Source organism: Tasmannia lanceolata, unplaced genomic scaffold (genome assembly GCF_043159265.1).
Source record: "Tasmannia lanceolata isolate RefF3 unplaced genomic scaffold, GAP_Taslan_0.1 ptg000016l, whole genome shotgun sequence".
NCBI classification, from domain to species: Eukaryota; Viridiplantae; Streptophyta; class Magnoliopsida; order Canellales; family Winteraceae; genus Tasmannia; species Tasmannia lanceolata.
This window is the reverse complement of record NW_027518693.1, coordinates 12,838,435-12,853,090: the sequence shown is the minus strand read 5'-3', so window position 1 is coordinate 12,853,090 and position 14,656 is coordinate 12,838,435. Positions and strand designations below refer to the sequence as shown.

General features: G+C 37.5%; 1 protein-coding gene across 1 annotated transcript in view; it reads left to right on the top strand.

The window, feature by feature from the left end:
- The first annotated feature begins 3,324 nt into the window (after positions 1-3,324).
- Positions 3,325-14,656, top strand: part of LOC143848213 (ARP protein (REF)) — a 29,545-nt gene continuing 18,213 nt past the window's right edge. The window contains exons 1-6 of the mRNA XM_077357097.1: positions 3,325-3,728; positions 4,951-5,124; positions 7,679-7,860; positions 8,606-8,711; positions 8,897-8,973; positions 13,439-13,526. Of these exons, the coding sequence (XP_077213212.1) occupies positions 3,674-3,728; positions 4,951-5,124; positions 7,679-7,860; positions 8,606-8,711; positions 8,897-8,973; positions 13,439-13,526 (682 nt within the window). The 5' untranslated portion in view covers positions 3,325-3,673. The remainder of the gene's footprint in view (positions 3,729-4,950; positions 5,125-7,678; positions 7,861-8,605; positions 8,712-8,896; positions 8,974-13,438; positions 13,527-14,656) is intronic.

Genomic DNA, 14,656 nt, shown 5'->3' with positions numbered 1-14,656 from the left:
TTAACCAACTCTCCAGCCATTTTTTTAATGTTTTCTAAAGTCACCAACCCACATCTTCTAAGTAATTGCCAGTACATGTTTTAAAAGCTGTCCAAACATAAGGGAACTTTAGAAATACAGACATGTCATTGGAGTCCAGACATGTCTTCAAAATGCTTTACCAAATTAATCTCCCCACATTAAAGGTGAGTGCAACTAGTGCTTCTGTTCATTCACATTAGAAAGCTGAGGACATTGGAAGGGTGTCAATTTTGGCTCGGGCTCGCTCGAGCTCGGGTCGTCTCGTTAAGGCTCGTTAAGAATTTAATATATTTAAATATATATTATATATTAATATATACACTAAAAGGGTGTTCCAGGGAGTGAAAGAGGGAGGCAAAATATGTCACTTCTTTTTTGGAACCCCATTTGGTACTTGGACCACCCTCCGTTGTGTAAAAAGAGTAGTCAAGTTACACTAGATAGGGCTGTCCAGGGAAGATGAGGGGTGTGAAATTAATATAATCCGAGCTTGATAAGGCTCGCGAGCCGCTTGCAAGCCTGGCCGAGCCTGGTTCGAGCCCGAGCCGAGCTTTTGAGCTTAACGAGCCGAGCCGAGCCGAGCCTGGCCAAGCTCGGCTCGGCTCGTTTACATCCCTATTGGCACCTCAAGTCCCAAAAGAACAAGGGTTTCAGGTAGGTGGTTGATTTTATTTCACTGTGTCAGTTTTTGAGTTGCATGTACATGGAGAAACTAAGAGTCTCTAAAATTATTTGCAGTCTTAGGTGCAAATAGAATAATATGAAATTATCTTTGTATTTCCTAAAAGCACTTGTTGGTGGTGGTAGAGAAAAGTTAACCCTAATCTAATCTAACTGCAATGTTGCCAGATCAAATCAAACTACGTCTCTTCTAATGCTTGATGATCCAACAGTGAGATCTCTCACACTGTAATAGGTGGTTCCCTTAGTGACTTGTTCTATGGTCATGAGAGTAGACAATAGATGACAAAATATTGCCTTTACAACCTTGTAATTAATGCAAGATTATGGATTTTTTCTAATGGGTTTCTATGTTGATGAGTGTGACATGATTAGAGGAAGAAGCATTTGGAACCTCCCCATGCCAAGTAACCCGTCTTGGGCAGCTAGAAGTACTATAAAATCTAGTGAAGTTGCTGACAGGCATGTCTGTTACATTGTGGGATCCCAATCCTCTCTTTAGTTTTGGTCTGACCCATAGGGCTAGGATCTATGGAAATGATTTTTGGGGCACAACCTATTTACGTTGTGACTCATCACATGGACGGTTCAGATCATCCTATGATGTGGTCCGTACAGTACTTTTTGAAAAATATGGGACTATAAGAGCTTACACCATATAAAATCTCTCTTTTGCTTATGATAATAAATTGATTCTGGTGACACATAATAATTTTTTGAAGGGAAATGATATTTCCCCCTCTGACGGATAAAATCCTCCCCTTTAACGTTATTCATTAGTTTTAAAGGCAAAGAAAAATGCTCAAGGGGGTGAATTTATCCTCAAGCGGTGAACCATTTTCAAAGAAACCGTTACGGGGAATATCATTTCCCTTTTTTGAATAATAATATGGTAACCAATAATGGAACTGGACAAATAGCCTCTTCACATGTTAACAACAGATTTCTCATGATTTTTGACATTTTTTCTCAAATTGGCAAATCTACCCCTCCTTGTGGCATGTGGTGTGTAGGGATTTGTTCGGTTCCACTATGGATTAGGCAGCCGGTCTAGTAGCACTCTATTTTATTTTTTATTTTTTTTTGAAATGGCAAGATGAATTCATTAAAAAAGGAAGGGGACCGAGGTGGGCCTCAACCAAAATTACAAGAAAATAAAACAACAATAACAAGAAAGACAAATCTCAGGGAGGAAGGAAGTCAAACCACTCCAACTCCAACCTCCTAACTCTACTTCTAGCCAAGGAGTCCGCCTCCCCATTAGCAGATCGCCGAACATGATTGAAAACAATAGATGAGCCCGCAATTAAATCATCTATTTTATCAAAAATAGAAGAAAATCTCCAAGGAGGCGACATCAACCCCTCAACCATTTAATCACATTCAAAGAATCTCCCTCCACAATAGTGATATCCATGCTATCTTCTTTATATATTTTTCAATTTTATGGTAATATTTAGATATCCACGATGTTTATTACGCTTTTATTATAGGCTAGCTCTTTTATTATTTAACGAGCTGTCAAAGGTTATTACAATTCCCCAGAGAGAAAAGTGTTCCTGCGCAGCTGCGCAGGGAGCTCCCTGCGCATAAGTGGCTTATAAAGCCTCCCATTGGTTACTTTTTGTGGACCCGCAAAGGTGGACCTGCTAAACAAACCAATGAGAGGCTTTTTAAGCCACTTAAGCAGGGAAGCTCCCTGCGCAGGAACACTTTCTTCTTCCCCAAAAGCTTTGAAAGCCGATTAAAGGAAAAAAGACAAAGTGAGTTAGTGCAAATATCAAAACATGATGGTGCCAATACCAACCGCCTTCCCAAAAAGCTCTCAACCGATTAAAATTGAAACGAAAAGGTGAGTTCGACCAATATATGAAAACATAGAAATTATATGGTGAATGCGCATGTAGATCGGTGTAGGCGGTACGATAGAAGTACCGCCCTTGATATTCGATCCAGCAGCAACACCTTAAAAAGTGCTCTGCCATTGGATCAAACATCAAGGGCAGCGCCATGCCCATTCACCATATAAAATCTCATGAAAACATTGGAGTGCCAATATCGAGATTTTATATGGTGTAAGCCCTTGTAGTCTTGTATTTTTCAAAAAGTACTCTACGGACCATACTATAGGATGATCCAAACCGTCCATGTGATGGAACATAACCCGAATAGGTTGCGCCCAAAAAATCATATCCATAGGATGATCCTAGCCCTCCGATCTATAGGACTTCTATTTATGTTATGGCCCATCACATGGACGGTTTGGATCATCCTATAGTGTGGTCTGAACAGTATATTTAAAAAAATACGGGAGTATAAGGGCTTACACCTTATAAAATCTCCGGCTAATAATATGGGAAATGAATTTTTCACCCCGCCGAGGATAATGCGCCCCCATTTAACTTGCATTGTGGGCCAACTTCAACTTTTTTCGTCCCGCTGTAGGATAATGCGCCACCATGTAACGTGAATTATGGGCCAACTTCAACTATTTTTGACGTCAATTCACGCTAATGGGGCGCATTATCCTACAGGGGGGCGAAAAAATCTCTCTAATATCAGTAACCTCAAAAAGCTTTTTAATGTCGTTGTAGGAAGTAGGAACAAAGTACATGAAACGGAAATATCCCCAATCAGGCACAGTATAGAAAAGCACACAAAACAAAGTACATGAACGGAAATATCTCCAAGAACAGTAAATCTTTTCATGATATAGAAGATTAGAAGGTCCATATGAACGGTCCAAATTCTAAACGAGATTTCTTAAGGTAGCCTTAGCATATTCCACGTAGGTATCTCCGACCCATTGGAGGCATCGAAGATCAAAATGTTACACCACTAGTTTTCTCGATCTATTCGCTGACCCCAGAGAATTTTTTTTATACTACAAACAGAAAAGGCCGTTTTGGGCTTTTAATACCCATCCTCTCTTCATTCATTCACGAATTTCGAACCCTAGATAGGTAAAAAAATGGAGCTCAAACCAGGTTTATCTGCTTTCATCACTGGAGGAGCCTCTGGAATCGGTAATTCTATCACTTCTTTGATTCCGATTACATGAAAATATTAGTTTTGTTAGTCCCTTGTTTTGCATCAAATTTGCTATTTCTTGAATATTTCTTATTGAATTCAATCCTGTAGAGGGTTTTGATGGGATGCGAGAGAGAGAGAGAGAGAGAGAGAGAGAGAGAGAGAGAGAGAGAGGTTCTTGTTTGAATATTATTTTAGATTATGACAACCGATTGTGGAGTCCCCAACCGATTATTAGACTCAAATTTAGTGCAATTTTCGGTCGAATAATCGGTTGGGGACTCCACAATCGGTTGTCATAATCTAAAACAAACAGGGCCTTAGTAATCTTGGTATATCAAAATTGACAAGGTCTTCCCTTCAAGTTTGGGAATAAAAACTGTTGAAGCGGTCATCCATTACCTATTCTAACCCATCACTGCCTGAGAACTCTTTCTTGTTGTCATGAGTCATGACATTATATGTGTACTTTTCTAACATGAAGCTACTCTTGTGCATTGCAACAAGCTATATTTTGCAAGCCATAGAACCTTAGATATTGGCCTATAAAATTTATCCTCTGCTCATCAATGTCAATTGATCCTACTTAACTGCATGCAAGATATTTAATCATATGAAAGATAATTGAACTTTCTTGTTTAACTCTCTTATTGCACTGATAATAGCCGTCTTCACTATAAAATGAAAAAAAATAATCTCAAATCGATTTGTTCTTCCTTTGGGGCCCTTGAACTAACCGAAAGTCTGAAACCTAGTGAGCCCGGGAACTCTTGGCAGAACTGCTGATAATTACAAATTCAGGAGACATATGCTTGATGGAAGACCCTTGAGATTTACTATTGATACTTTTCTATATGCATTTGTTAAAAAATGATATTTTAGCTACGGAATCTTGAGATATGTTATCATTCAAAAAATAAATAAAAAAATCTTGAGATATTTTAGACCATAGTCTTATTGGGGTTCCTATTAGTTTTGTATCCTTTTGTGAGCCGGATCAGTGACTGATTCCGGCATTATGCGAGTCATCTAGTTATAATTGAGCTCGACTTTTTAGTACATCAGAACTATGGCAGACAAGGTTTTTAACATATCAAAACTATATAGTAGACAACTTTGAAGTTACTTGTCATTCATTGCACTAATTAATTGTGATGTTTCCTGATGTTATGATTGGCTTAAAGTTTCATGGCATTTTTTATGGTTGTTTGTATGTAGGTAAAGCACTTGCCTTGGCTTTTGCAAAGAGAGGAATTTTTGTAACTGTTGTTGACACCTCTGAAGTACATGGAAAGGAAGTTTCTTTCCTGGTTGAAAAGGAGAACAGAAAGTTCCATTCAGACTTAAAGCTCCCCTTATCTCTGTTTATTAGATGTGATGTGACTAACACAAGTAAGTTCAATCTTACACATGAATTATTTTTTTGGCTTAGTATTACCTTTGTTTTTTTCTTTTTTTGAAATGGCAAGATGATTTCATTAAAAAGAAGAGGGCCGAGATGGACCCCAACCAAAAAACAAGAGAACAATACAACAAAAACAAAAAGCAATACAATTCTCAAGGAGGAAGAAATCAAACCACTCCAACTCCAACCTCCTAACCCCACTTCTAGCTAAAAAGTCCGCCACCCCATTAGCGGACCTCCGAACATGATTGAAAACAATAGATGAGCCCGCAATTAAATCATCTATTTCATAAAAAATAGAAGAAAATCTCCAAGGGGGCGACACCAACCCCTTCAACCATCTAATCTCATTCCAGGAGTCTCCCTCCACAATAGTGCTATCCATGCTATCTCTATGAAGCCTTTTTATGCCATGATAAACCGCCATCACCTCGGCCTCCGAGGCATCACAAACTCCAAGAGGGCCGGAATAAGCCCATACAACTTCACCACAAGCGTCCCGACACAATCCACCAACTCCGGCTGGGTCCGGATTCCCAAAACTTGACCCATCAAAGTTTTTTTTTAACATGTCAAACGGCGGAGCCTCCCATCTCTGAACGGTCCAAGGCCGGATCTCCCTACTAAAGCAAACAACCTCCAACCCTCCCATAAGTCAAAGGCCGATACAAAACGGAAAGCCAGTAAACTTCTCACCCATGAAATAATGAGCGCGATAATTTTCATATATAGCCAATACAAAGATCTTGCAACCCCATCAAAGATACGAGAGTTTCTCTTTTCCCAAATCACCCACCATGTTGCTAGAAGGCACAAATTCCACAATACTGTCTTTCTTCTTCCATGGCACAAAGGCCCAATGAAGCATCAACTCCGGAATAGAAAATGGAAAAATCCAACTAATGCCAAATCTCAGAAATATCAAACTCCATATCTGACGCGTAAAGGAGCAATGCATGAAGAGATGACCCACAGATTCAGCATCTTTCAAGCAAATGGGGCAATGGTCAACAAGCATCATACCACGCTTCCGAAGGAAGTTAATCGTTTGAATCCGATCGCAACATACCACCCACCCAAAGATACCAACTCTAGGTGGGTAATGAAATTTCCATACCTCGGCTGAAATAGAGGATATACTGCAAGGCAACAAGCTGAAATAGAAAGATTTGACAGAGAAAAAGCCAGATTCCGCAGTCGATACTCTTTTGTCCAAACCGCTTCTCTTAATATAACACCCATCTAAAAGCTTAAGAAATTGGACAACCGATTCTAGTTCCCGATCAAAGAAATTCCTTCTAAACCTAGGAGACCAAACTAAACTACCCCCATCTCGAGCAAGACACTCAGAAAGAAGAATATCTTTCTCAACGGCTACATTAAATAAATTCGGGAATAAAATCATAAGAGGCTCATCTGCACACCACACATCCTACAAAATTTAATTTGATCCCCCAAATACACTATAACCTAACACTCAAATGAAAAGCATATGACATTTTTAAAATGTCATGCCAAACAGTCGAACCTTGTTTATTGTATTGGTTATCCGATTCCCACTTACCCGGCTTGCATCCATATTTACTCCAATAACTCTAACCCACAACTGAGATTTTTCTTCCCTAAACCCCCATAACCATATACCCAACAAGGCATGATTAAATTCTTTCACTCTCATAATACCCAAACCACCATTCTTAACAGGAAGGCACACTTTCCGCCAGCCCACCAAAGAAATGCCCTTTCTCTCTTCATTGCCTCCCTGTAAGAATCTGCATTGAATTTGTTCAATACGTAGTACTACACTGGCCGAGCATTTGAACACCAGTGCTACACTCCCCATAAGTATTACCTTTGTTATTTGATTGTTTTCTTGCTTCTTGATGTTGGAATCCAATGCTGACTCCGAAGTTTAGTTTACTTGTCTTTACTAACATAAACACCAGTACATCAACCATAGGAGGAGAAATAAATAAAATTCCCAAAAGAAAATGCCACCTCAATTCATAAGATAAAAAAGACATTGTGAATAAGCAATAATTGAAAAATGCCTTTTTATTTGGGTTGGCGTAGGCTAAGCTTTAGTCAAAATGATGAATGGGACAAAATGACTTTTCCCAACTACCTTGTTGTGTCAACTTGTTGACACCTCTGTCTATTTGCTGTTAACATGATGAATTTAGGCATCAGATGATATGTTCAGGCATCAAATTATATTGATGAACGGTGAACATGAGTGATACAGGCACAAGGCATCGATTTTTTTTCTTTTTTGCTATTTATATTCACAGGTTTGTGCTGTTACTTATATTTTATAATGGGGAAGTGATATTCAAACTCCCTAGTTTTGATAATGGCACTCCTCACTATATTTTAAAATTTTCTAATTATATGTTTTTTTCAACCGAAGAGAGGGCGCCATTGTCAAAAAAGGGAATATGGTTATAATCTCCCATTATAACGCGGCTATTTATCTTTTCTTTATGATGTAGGCTGATGTCAATGCTGGTTGGTATTTGATATTATTAATATGTAACATAGGAGATGTAGCTGCTGCTTTTGAGAAGCACTTGCAGACTTATGGAGGATTAGATATCTGTATCAACAGTGCTGGTATTGCTACTCCTATACCATTTTATAAGGATAAAACTGATGGCGAAGTTTCATGGAGAAAGACCGTACGCATAAACCTCATTGCCGTTATCGACTGCACCCGCCTTGCGGTACTCAATTCAAACTTGTTCTACTAACTGAATTATCATTTTATTAAATTTAGTCAACTGATATCCGCACAACCATGTTTTGATAATGGGTGGACATACTTTGTTTTACACTGATGGGCTGCTTAGAGTTTTTTGGGAATTGTAACCTTCGAAAGCTGGTTAAAAAATTGAAAACTCATTTGTACCTTCAGCTTATTATTTACATCAATTGTCCTGGTTCTTGTTATTAGGAACTGTTAATTTGTTGTTATAACCCAGTGTATAGTATCATTTGGAAATGAATGTTTTTTCTCTTCCAACATTTCTACTTGACATGAACATGAAGTGCCCTCTATGCATGTTGAATATAAGGTTCTCCCAATGTATGTGAAAGACAAAAGGGTTGGTGGAATTTTGAGAATGAAATTTGACAGTTCATGCCAGCATCTAGCTATTCCTCTGTTTTACAGTAATTGATTAGTATTTAGATTATTTGAACTTGTTCAGCGTAATATCATTGAATATCCTTGATTTCTTTGTTACATATTCACGCTTGCTGTACTTGATTTTATGATGTCATATATGTCCTAAAAGCACTTTCCCTCTTTTGCCATTGACATATCCTAGCTAGTCTTTTTCTTTAAATGTATGTCCTATCTAGTCTTCCATTGTTTTAATTCCTATTTTTGTAGTTTTAACTCCTATCCTACATTCGAAAGTTCCTTTAGGGGATTTTTTGGATAATCATGAATACAATGTCATGCAGATTCAAGCTATGCGACACGCAGGAAAGCCTGGCGTAATTTTAAACCTTGGGTCTGCTTCAGGTCTTTATCCTATGTATGATGACCCTATATACTCTGCTACCAAAGGTTTGTTGTTTTTGTAAAGCTCCTTATTTCCAGTTTTATTCATCTTATGCACTAGCTTTTTGAACTTTGCATAGTGTTTCCGTAGTATCCTCATAGCTAGATCATATTTAGTTGGTAATGTCAAATACTTCTTTGCTCTGTACCATTTATTGTTTTTTTGGTACTTATGAGTTGGTATTTCACAGGTGCTGTGATTTTATTTACTAGATCACTTGTTCCCTATAAACGTCAAGGAATTCGAGTCAATGTGCTTTGCCCTGAGGTAATAAATTGTTATGAACAATTTTGGATGTTTCCAAATGTTTCTTTATGGAAAGCTATATCAGGACTCTTTCATACTTAATTTGTCGGCGTTATCACCATCTTTCAAAATTTAGGGATTTTCAGGAAAGTGCATGAGGTCGATTTGCTTGTAAAAACCAACATCTTCAATATGTTTCTATGAAGTTGCAAAGAACTTTGTGATGCAGATGTTAGGCCAAATAAGTGGCATATTTTTCCATTAGTATTTATTTACATGTTTTTAGTTTTCCATGTTATTTAGTTTCTAGGATTTTATTTTCCATGGAATTTTTGTTCCATTGCCTATATATAGGCCTCATGTATTAGGGATTAGAAGTTTTGGATGATTATTGATTGATTGAGATTCTCCCATCTTCTCCTATTCTTCTTCTATTCTTCCTCACACTCCACTTAATCTTCTTCTGTTCTTCTCCTTCTCTTCTCTTCTTCATATATTCTTCTTCTCTTCTGTTATTCTCTTCTAGTCTTCTCTTCTCTTCTCATATTCTTAATCTTCTTCTAATTCTCTTCTCGGTCCTACATCACTTTGGGTAGCACATTTGAATGCAACAGTAATGTTCCTTCATTTTAATACAGCCTAAACTTTCCTCTACGACATGGTTTTTAGATTCTGGCATTTAAAAAAGGATTTGGCTTGAAGCTGAATTTTGGTGGCACTTGTGGAGTTTTCACGATGCTCATGGCAATTGGCAAGCATAGACGTTCCGGCTACATAGGAGTTTTTTGTGATTCATTTCTTGAGGAGTTTCTGATTTGGGGACCCTGCGCTTTATCCTCCAGCCGCTGGGGTGAAAGTTACAGCGGCCTGGATCAATCTGAAATTCTTATTGCTGTTCAGCTTGGATTGAAGGACACTCCATTTTAGTTGTCGAATGGTTAAAGAATGATTTGTCCCCTTGGCGGTTTTCTGATTGGTTTAAAGAAATGGAGATAATGTCTAAACCTTATGAGGAGTCAGTTCTCTTGTCCCCATTGAGCAGGAAAGTTGTTGGGTGATTGTTTGGCCAACTATGGGTCTTTGTAGTGAAACTGGGTGCTGGTATTATATGTCAAATCCCCTCCTTGCACAGGTATAGGGTTTGTAATTATTTTTACAAAACAAGTCCTCTTTAAAGGTCATGTGACGTCAGCACTCCACCTAGTATTCCAGGTTGGTGAATGTACGGTTCTTCCTAGATAATGAGGCAAACTATCCTGAGTTGAATACTGTTTGATAAATACCGAAGGTAGGGTTATATGTGAGCACTCATCATATCCAAATAGGTGTTTATTCTCCAGTGAGTGGCTGAAATGCATATGATGCATAATATAAAATTTTTCTTCACAACTCAGTTGAACCAACTGTTGAAGAATATAGATTCGTTACCTAATGATAAATCTTCTGATATTGAAAATCTGCCAAAATATGCCTGACTCTATGAGTTCGCAGGTGTCATACTCATACTCTTACATCTTACATATCCAAATATAGGTATGGATGCCCTTATATAGCAATCTGTGAAGGTGGGGTCAAAGATATGGAAGATCGCTGAAAATGCATGTTTCCCTATGTAGGTTGTATTCATAAATAGTGCCCGGAATTTAGTTGCTCTGAGCACACTTGCTAAACAATTCCATTCTACGTATGGAGGGAACAGATTTAAAGATTTACTTTTTCTTTGTTACTCCAAATCTTTGATTCTGTTAAGGGATATGATAGTTTTATATGTTTTTATGTCACTCTTTTATGTTATTCCTTTGTAGTTATGATGGGGCCCTTCATTGGTGACATACTTTGTAATTACTTTGTTATTTTTCTTTATTACTTTTCTCTTTTTTGAGGTCTTCCCTTGTTGTTTGCTTGTTGGGAATGTGGTTAATCGAATTGTTTTTCACTGTTTTGATTGGTTTGATGCACACTTTTCCTTTTTTCAACTCACATGCTTATTAATTGTGCATGCAAATGAAGATATTTTGTGAATATCGAGGTAGCTACTTATATTACTAGTAATTCATTATTCTATGAGAGAACCAAGCACATTGAATTAGATTGTCATTTTGTTCATGAATTACTAAAAACTGATATTTACTGTGTGTGAGGTCTAAAGATCAATTGGAAGATATATTTATAATGCACTTGGTCTAGTGTGTGAGGTCTAAAGCAATGTTACCGGGATCGCCCTCCCACCCTCCGACCCACGATCTGGGGTCGCCGACCCCAACGTGGGTCGTTTCGACCCTGATCACAAAAAATGGCGACCCGTAGGAAAGGAAGAGATGCATAGAGAGAGAGAAGAAGGGGGAAAGAGAAAAAAAAAAAACTACTCTAGTTCCCAGCTTTAATCTAATCATTACCTCATTGGAGGCCGAAAAAAAGAAGAAACTGAGAAGAGGTAAAGAGACTAACCTGAAACTGATGTTGTTCCGATAGAAACTTCCACTGAAGATTGCCAATCGAAATACAATCCATGTACAGTATTGTAAAATCTCCTTCCCTGCTTCCTTGCTTTTGCAGAGAGAGAGAGAGAGAGAGAGAGAGAGAGAGAGAGAGAGAGAGAGAGAGAGGGTTGTAATTGACATAAGAGAGTAGGGAAAAGGGAAATCATGGAAGGCCACAAAAAATCCGACCATAAACCTACTGATATTGGCACGACAACTTTTAACCTCTTTTTTAAACAGTTGTCAAATGTTATTGCCTTTCCCAAAAACTGATATTGGTACTACAAGTTTCACCTTTCCCAAAAGCTGTCAGCAACCACCAATTGATATGCTTGACCGTCATATTTAAGATAAGGCTTAACAATGCTTTAGCATCTCTTGGCATAACATTAAACTAGAGAGAGAGAGAGAGAGAGAGAGAGCGCACCAGAGCGACCCGGATTAGTGCTCCAAACCGACTTGCGGCCCCATATAGCAAACCAACTTAGCCTACCCTCATCATACCGCGTACCGGGCTAACATCATACCTCGTACCCCTTCCCGTACCACGTACCGGAACTAACCACATTTTAGGTTACCTTGGTCTAAAGATCAATTGGTAGATATACTTCATACCCCATGACCTTCCTTCTTCCCTCTATTCTCCTACTCTTTTACTTCGTTTGCCTTGTTCTCTTCCTCAATTTCATGACTTGGGTGGTCTTATTCATAGCTATTGGAAACTTCTTACTTGGATAGGAAGCTTGCTTCCTTGGAAACTCGCTTCGGAAGATAAGTTCTTCGCGCTTCCCAAATTTAGGGGTAGCACACTTCCCCGGTGCTTCCTACATGTTTCCTCTTAATTAAGAGTACACTTTCTATTTAGGTGATTGTTTCTTCCTTGAAGTATATTTTATGCTTTTGATAATGCTAAAAGAGCGTATTTAACAAAGAGTGCATTTAAAACATGAAAACTCATTTTAAGTTTCAAATAAAAATTATTTCGATCTTTTTCCAAAAACTTAACATTAAATATACTTAATAAAACACATGAAACTGTAAATTCCTAAAATTTGTAACTCTAATAATTTGCAAAGTCTTCTTTTCTACATGTAATCCTTAGCTATATAAACCTACTACAATCCCACTCTTTCGATGTACTTCTTGCTCTCTTCCGGTGATGCTTCTTACATGCTTCATATTGACTTTCAATGATGTTTCCCCCACATTTTTTCTTTTCTTTCTTTAGAGCTTTTCGCTTCTCACATTTTCTCTTCTCTAAACCCTCGCTTCCTGCTTTCGCTTCTTGTATTGCTTCTCGCACTCGATTCCCACTCAGGCAACTACCCTTATCCAATTGATTTCTTCTTTTTCTGTTACTCTAAGTCTTAACTGATTGAAATGGCTAGTGGAAAGGGTGATTTTTTTAATAATTTATTTTTCTTGTTAACAGGTTCCAAATCAAGAGTTGTATTGCATAATAATTAATTTATCCTTGCCATTCAAAAAATAATAATTGATTTATGCCGGCACTGTGTTGCCTCTTGCCTCTAGTTCTTTGAGGTCTCCCTTTTTGTTTGATTTTTGTGAATGTGTTTAATCCAATTGGAATTGTTTTTCACTGTTATTACTGGTTTGATCTGAAGCACACTTTTCCTTTCCTTTGTTCAATTCACATGTTTTCTGTTGTGCAGGCAATTTACTGTTTCTGTTCACATGATGATGGACTTTGTTCAATTTATATGTATTCTTGTTCATGCGAAGGCTATGATAGGTTGTATTTTTCTGATACACCGGCCTAGAGGCACATTTTCATCCATTTCTGCGAGCTGTTTAACATTCCAATGGGTTGTCTGTGCAATGCATGCCATACAGTGTGCTCTAGGAAATTAGATCAGTGTATTCATCTTTGAATTTTATCGAATTATTATTGCTATAGTATATACATCCAAAATGTATTAATCTATTTCTTGTTCGTCTTGTAACATTCGAGTGGTTGCTCATCTGAATATACTGGCTACTTGCAGTTTGTTGAAACTGAGTTGGCATCAAAGGTGAACAGTAAATTTATCGAATTGAGTGGGGGATTTCTTCCTATGGAAATGGTTGTGAATGGTATGTTCATTTTGAGTAGTAGTGCAACTTTGGCTTTAGAAGGTTTTACCTTTGAATAATATTCATTATTTTCATTCCTTGTGAATGGTATGTTCATTTTGAGTAGTAGTGCAAATTTGGCTTTAGAAGGTTTTATCTTTGAATAATATTGACTCTCTTGGCTTCCTTTGAACATCAGTTATTCCACTCTTGAATATAAAATGTAAAACGTAGATAACTAATAGTTTGGGTTGGCTGCTGAATTAATATGCATATTATTTTCAGATTTTTCTGTACACATGCTACATATTTACTTCCAGTTGTGGTTATTATAGTTTGGGTTTCCATATATTATGGTTGTCTTACTTATGTTATTATTCGCATATTTTCATGTGTTATATGTAAATTTCTCCCTTAAGGGTATTTGTGTCTTTTGAACACCCCACTTAAATGAATAAAAGTGGGATGCTCCACTAAGGACAGCATACCCTATTCCACAACTTTTATTCTTTCCTCTTTCTTGTTCCTGTTCCTGTTCCTGTTCGTATTCTCTTCCTCTCTCTCTCTCTCTCTCTCTCTCTCCTGCTTCAATTTGACTATGATTATATTTAAAAATATCTAATTAGGGATCCATAGTAACCTTTAATTATGTGTTTATTTTCAAGTTGGGAATCAATGCTTATTAAATATTGAATTTTATTGGTTTTGGCATCCCAACTATCTCTTGCTCATGTTATGCAATCCTCTTCATTGTTTGATATTTATGTCATCTGTATATGAATGCCTTAGGTACCAAGGCTATGTGTGTGGCTACGTGGATGTTATGAATATTTTTATATAGATCAAACATTTGAGTTTCTTTTTACAATTATATACAGTAAATATTTGATCCAATCCTTGGTTAATATGGTCATTTTACCTATATATATATATATATATATATATATATATATATATATACAGGAAAAGGATTGTACGCTCGACCGTACCTAAAGTTAGGTACGGTAGAGTGCCAAATCACATGGGTCCCCCATTTTTGGTGGGCATCTAAACCATTCATTTGCAAGGCCCCATGATAGATAGGGTGCATACCAAAAATCAGCACCATTGAATCATCCTAACCCCTCCAAAACTGGAGGCCAAAATGGGCA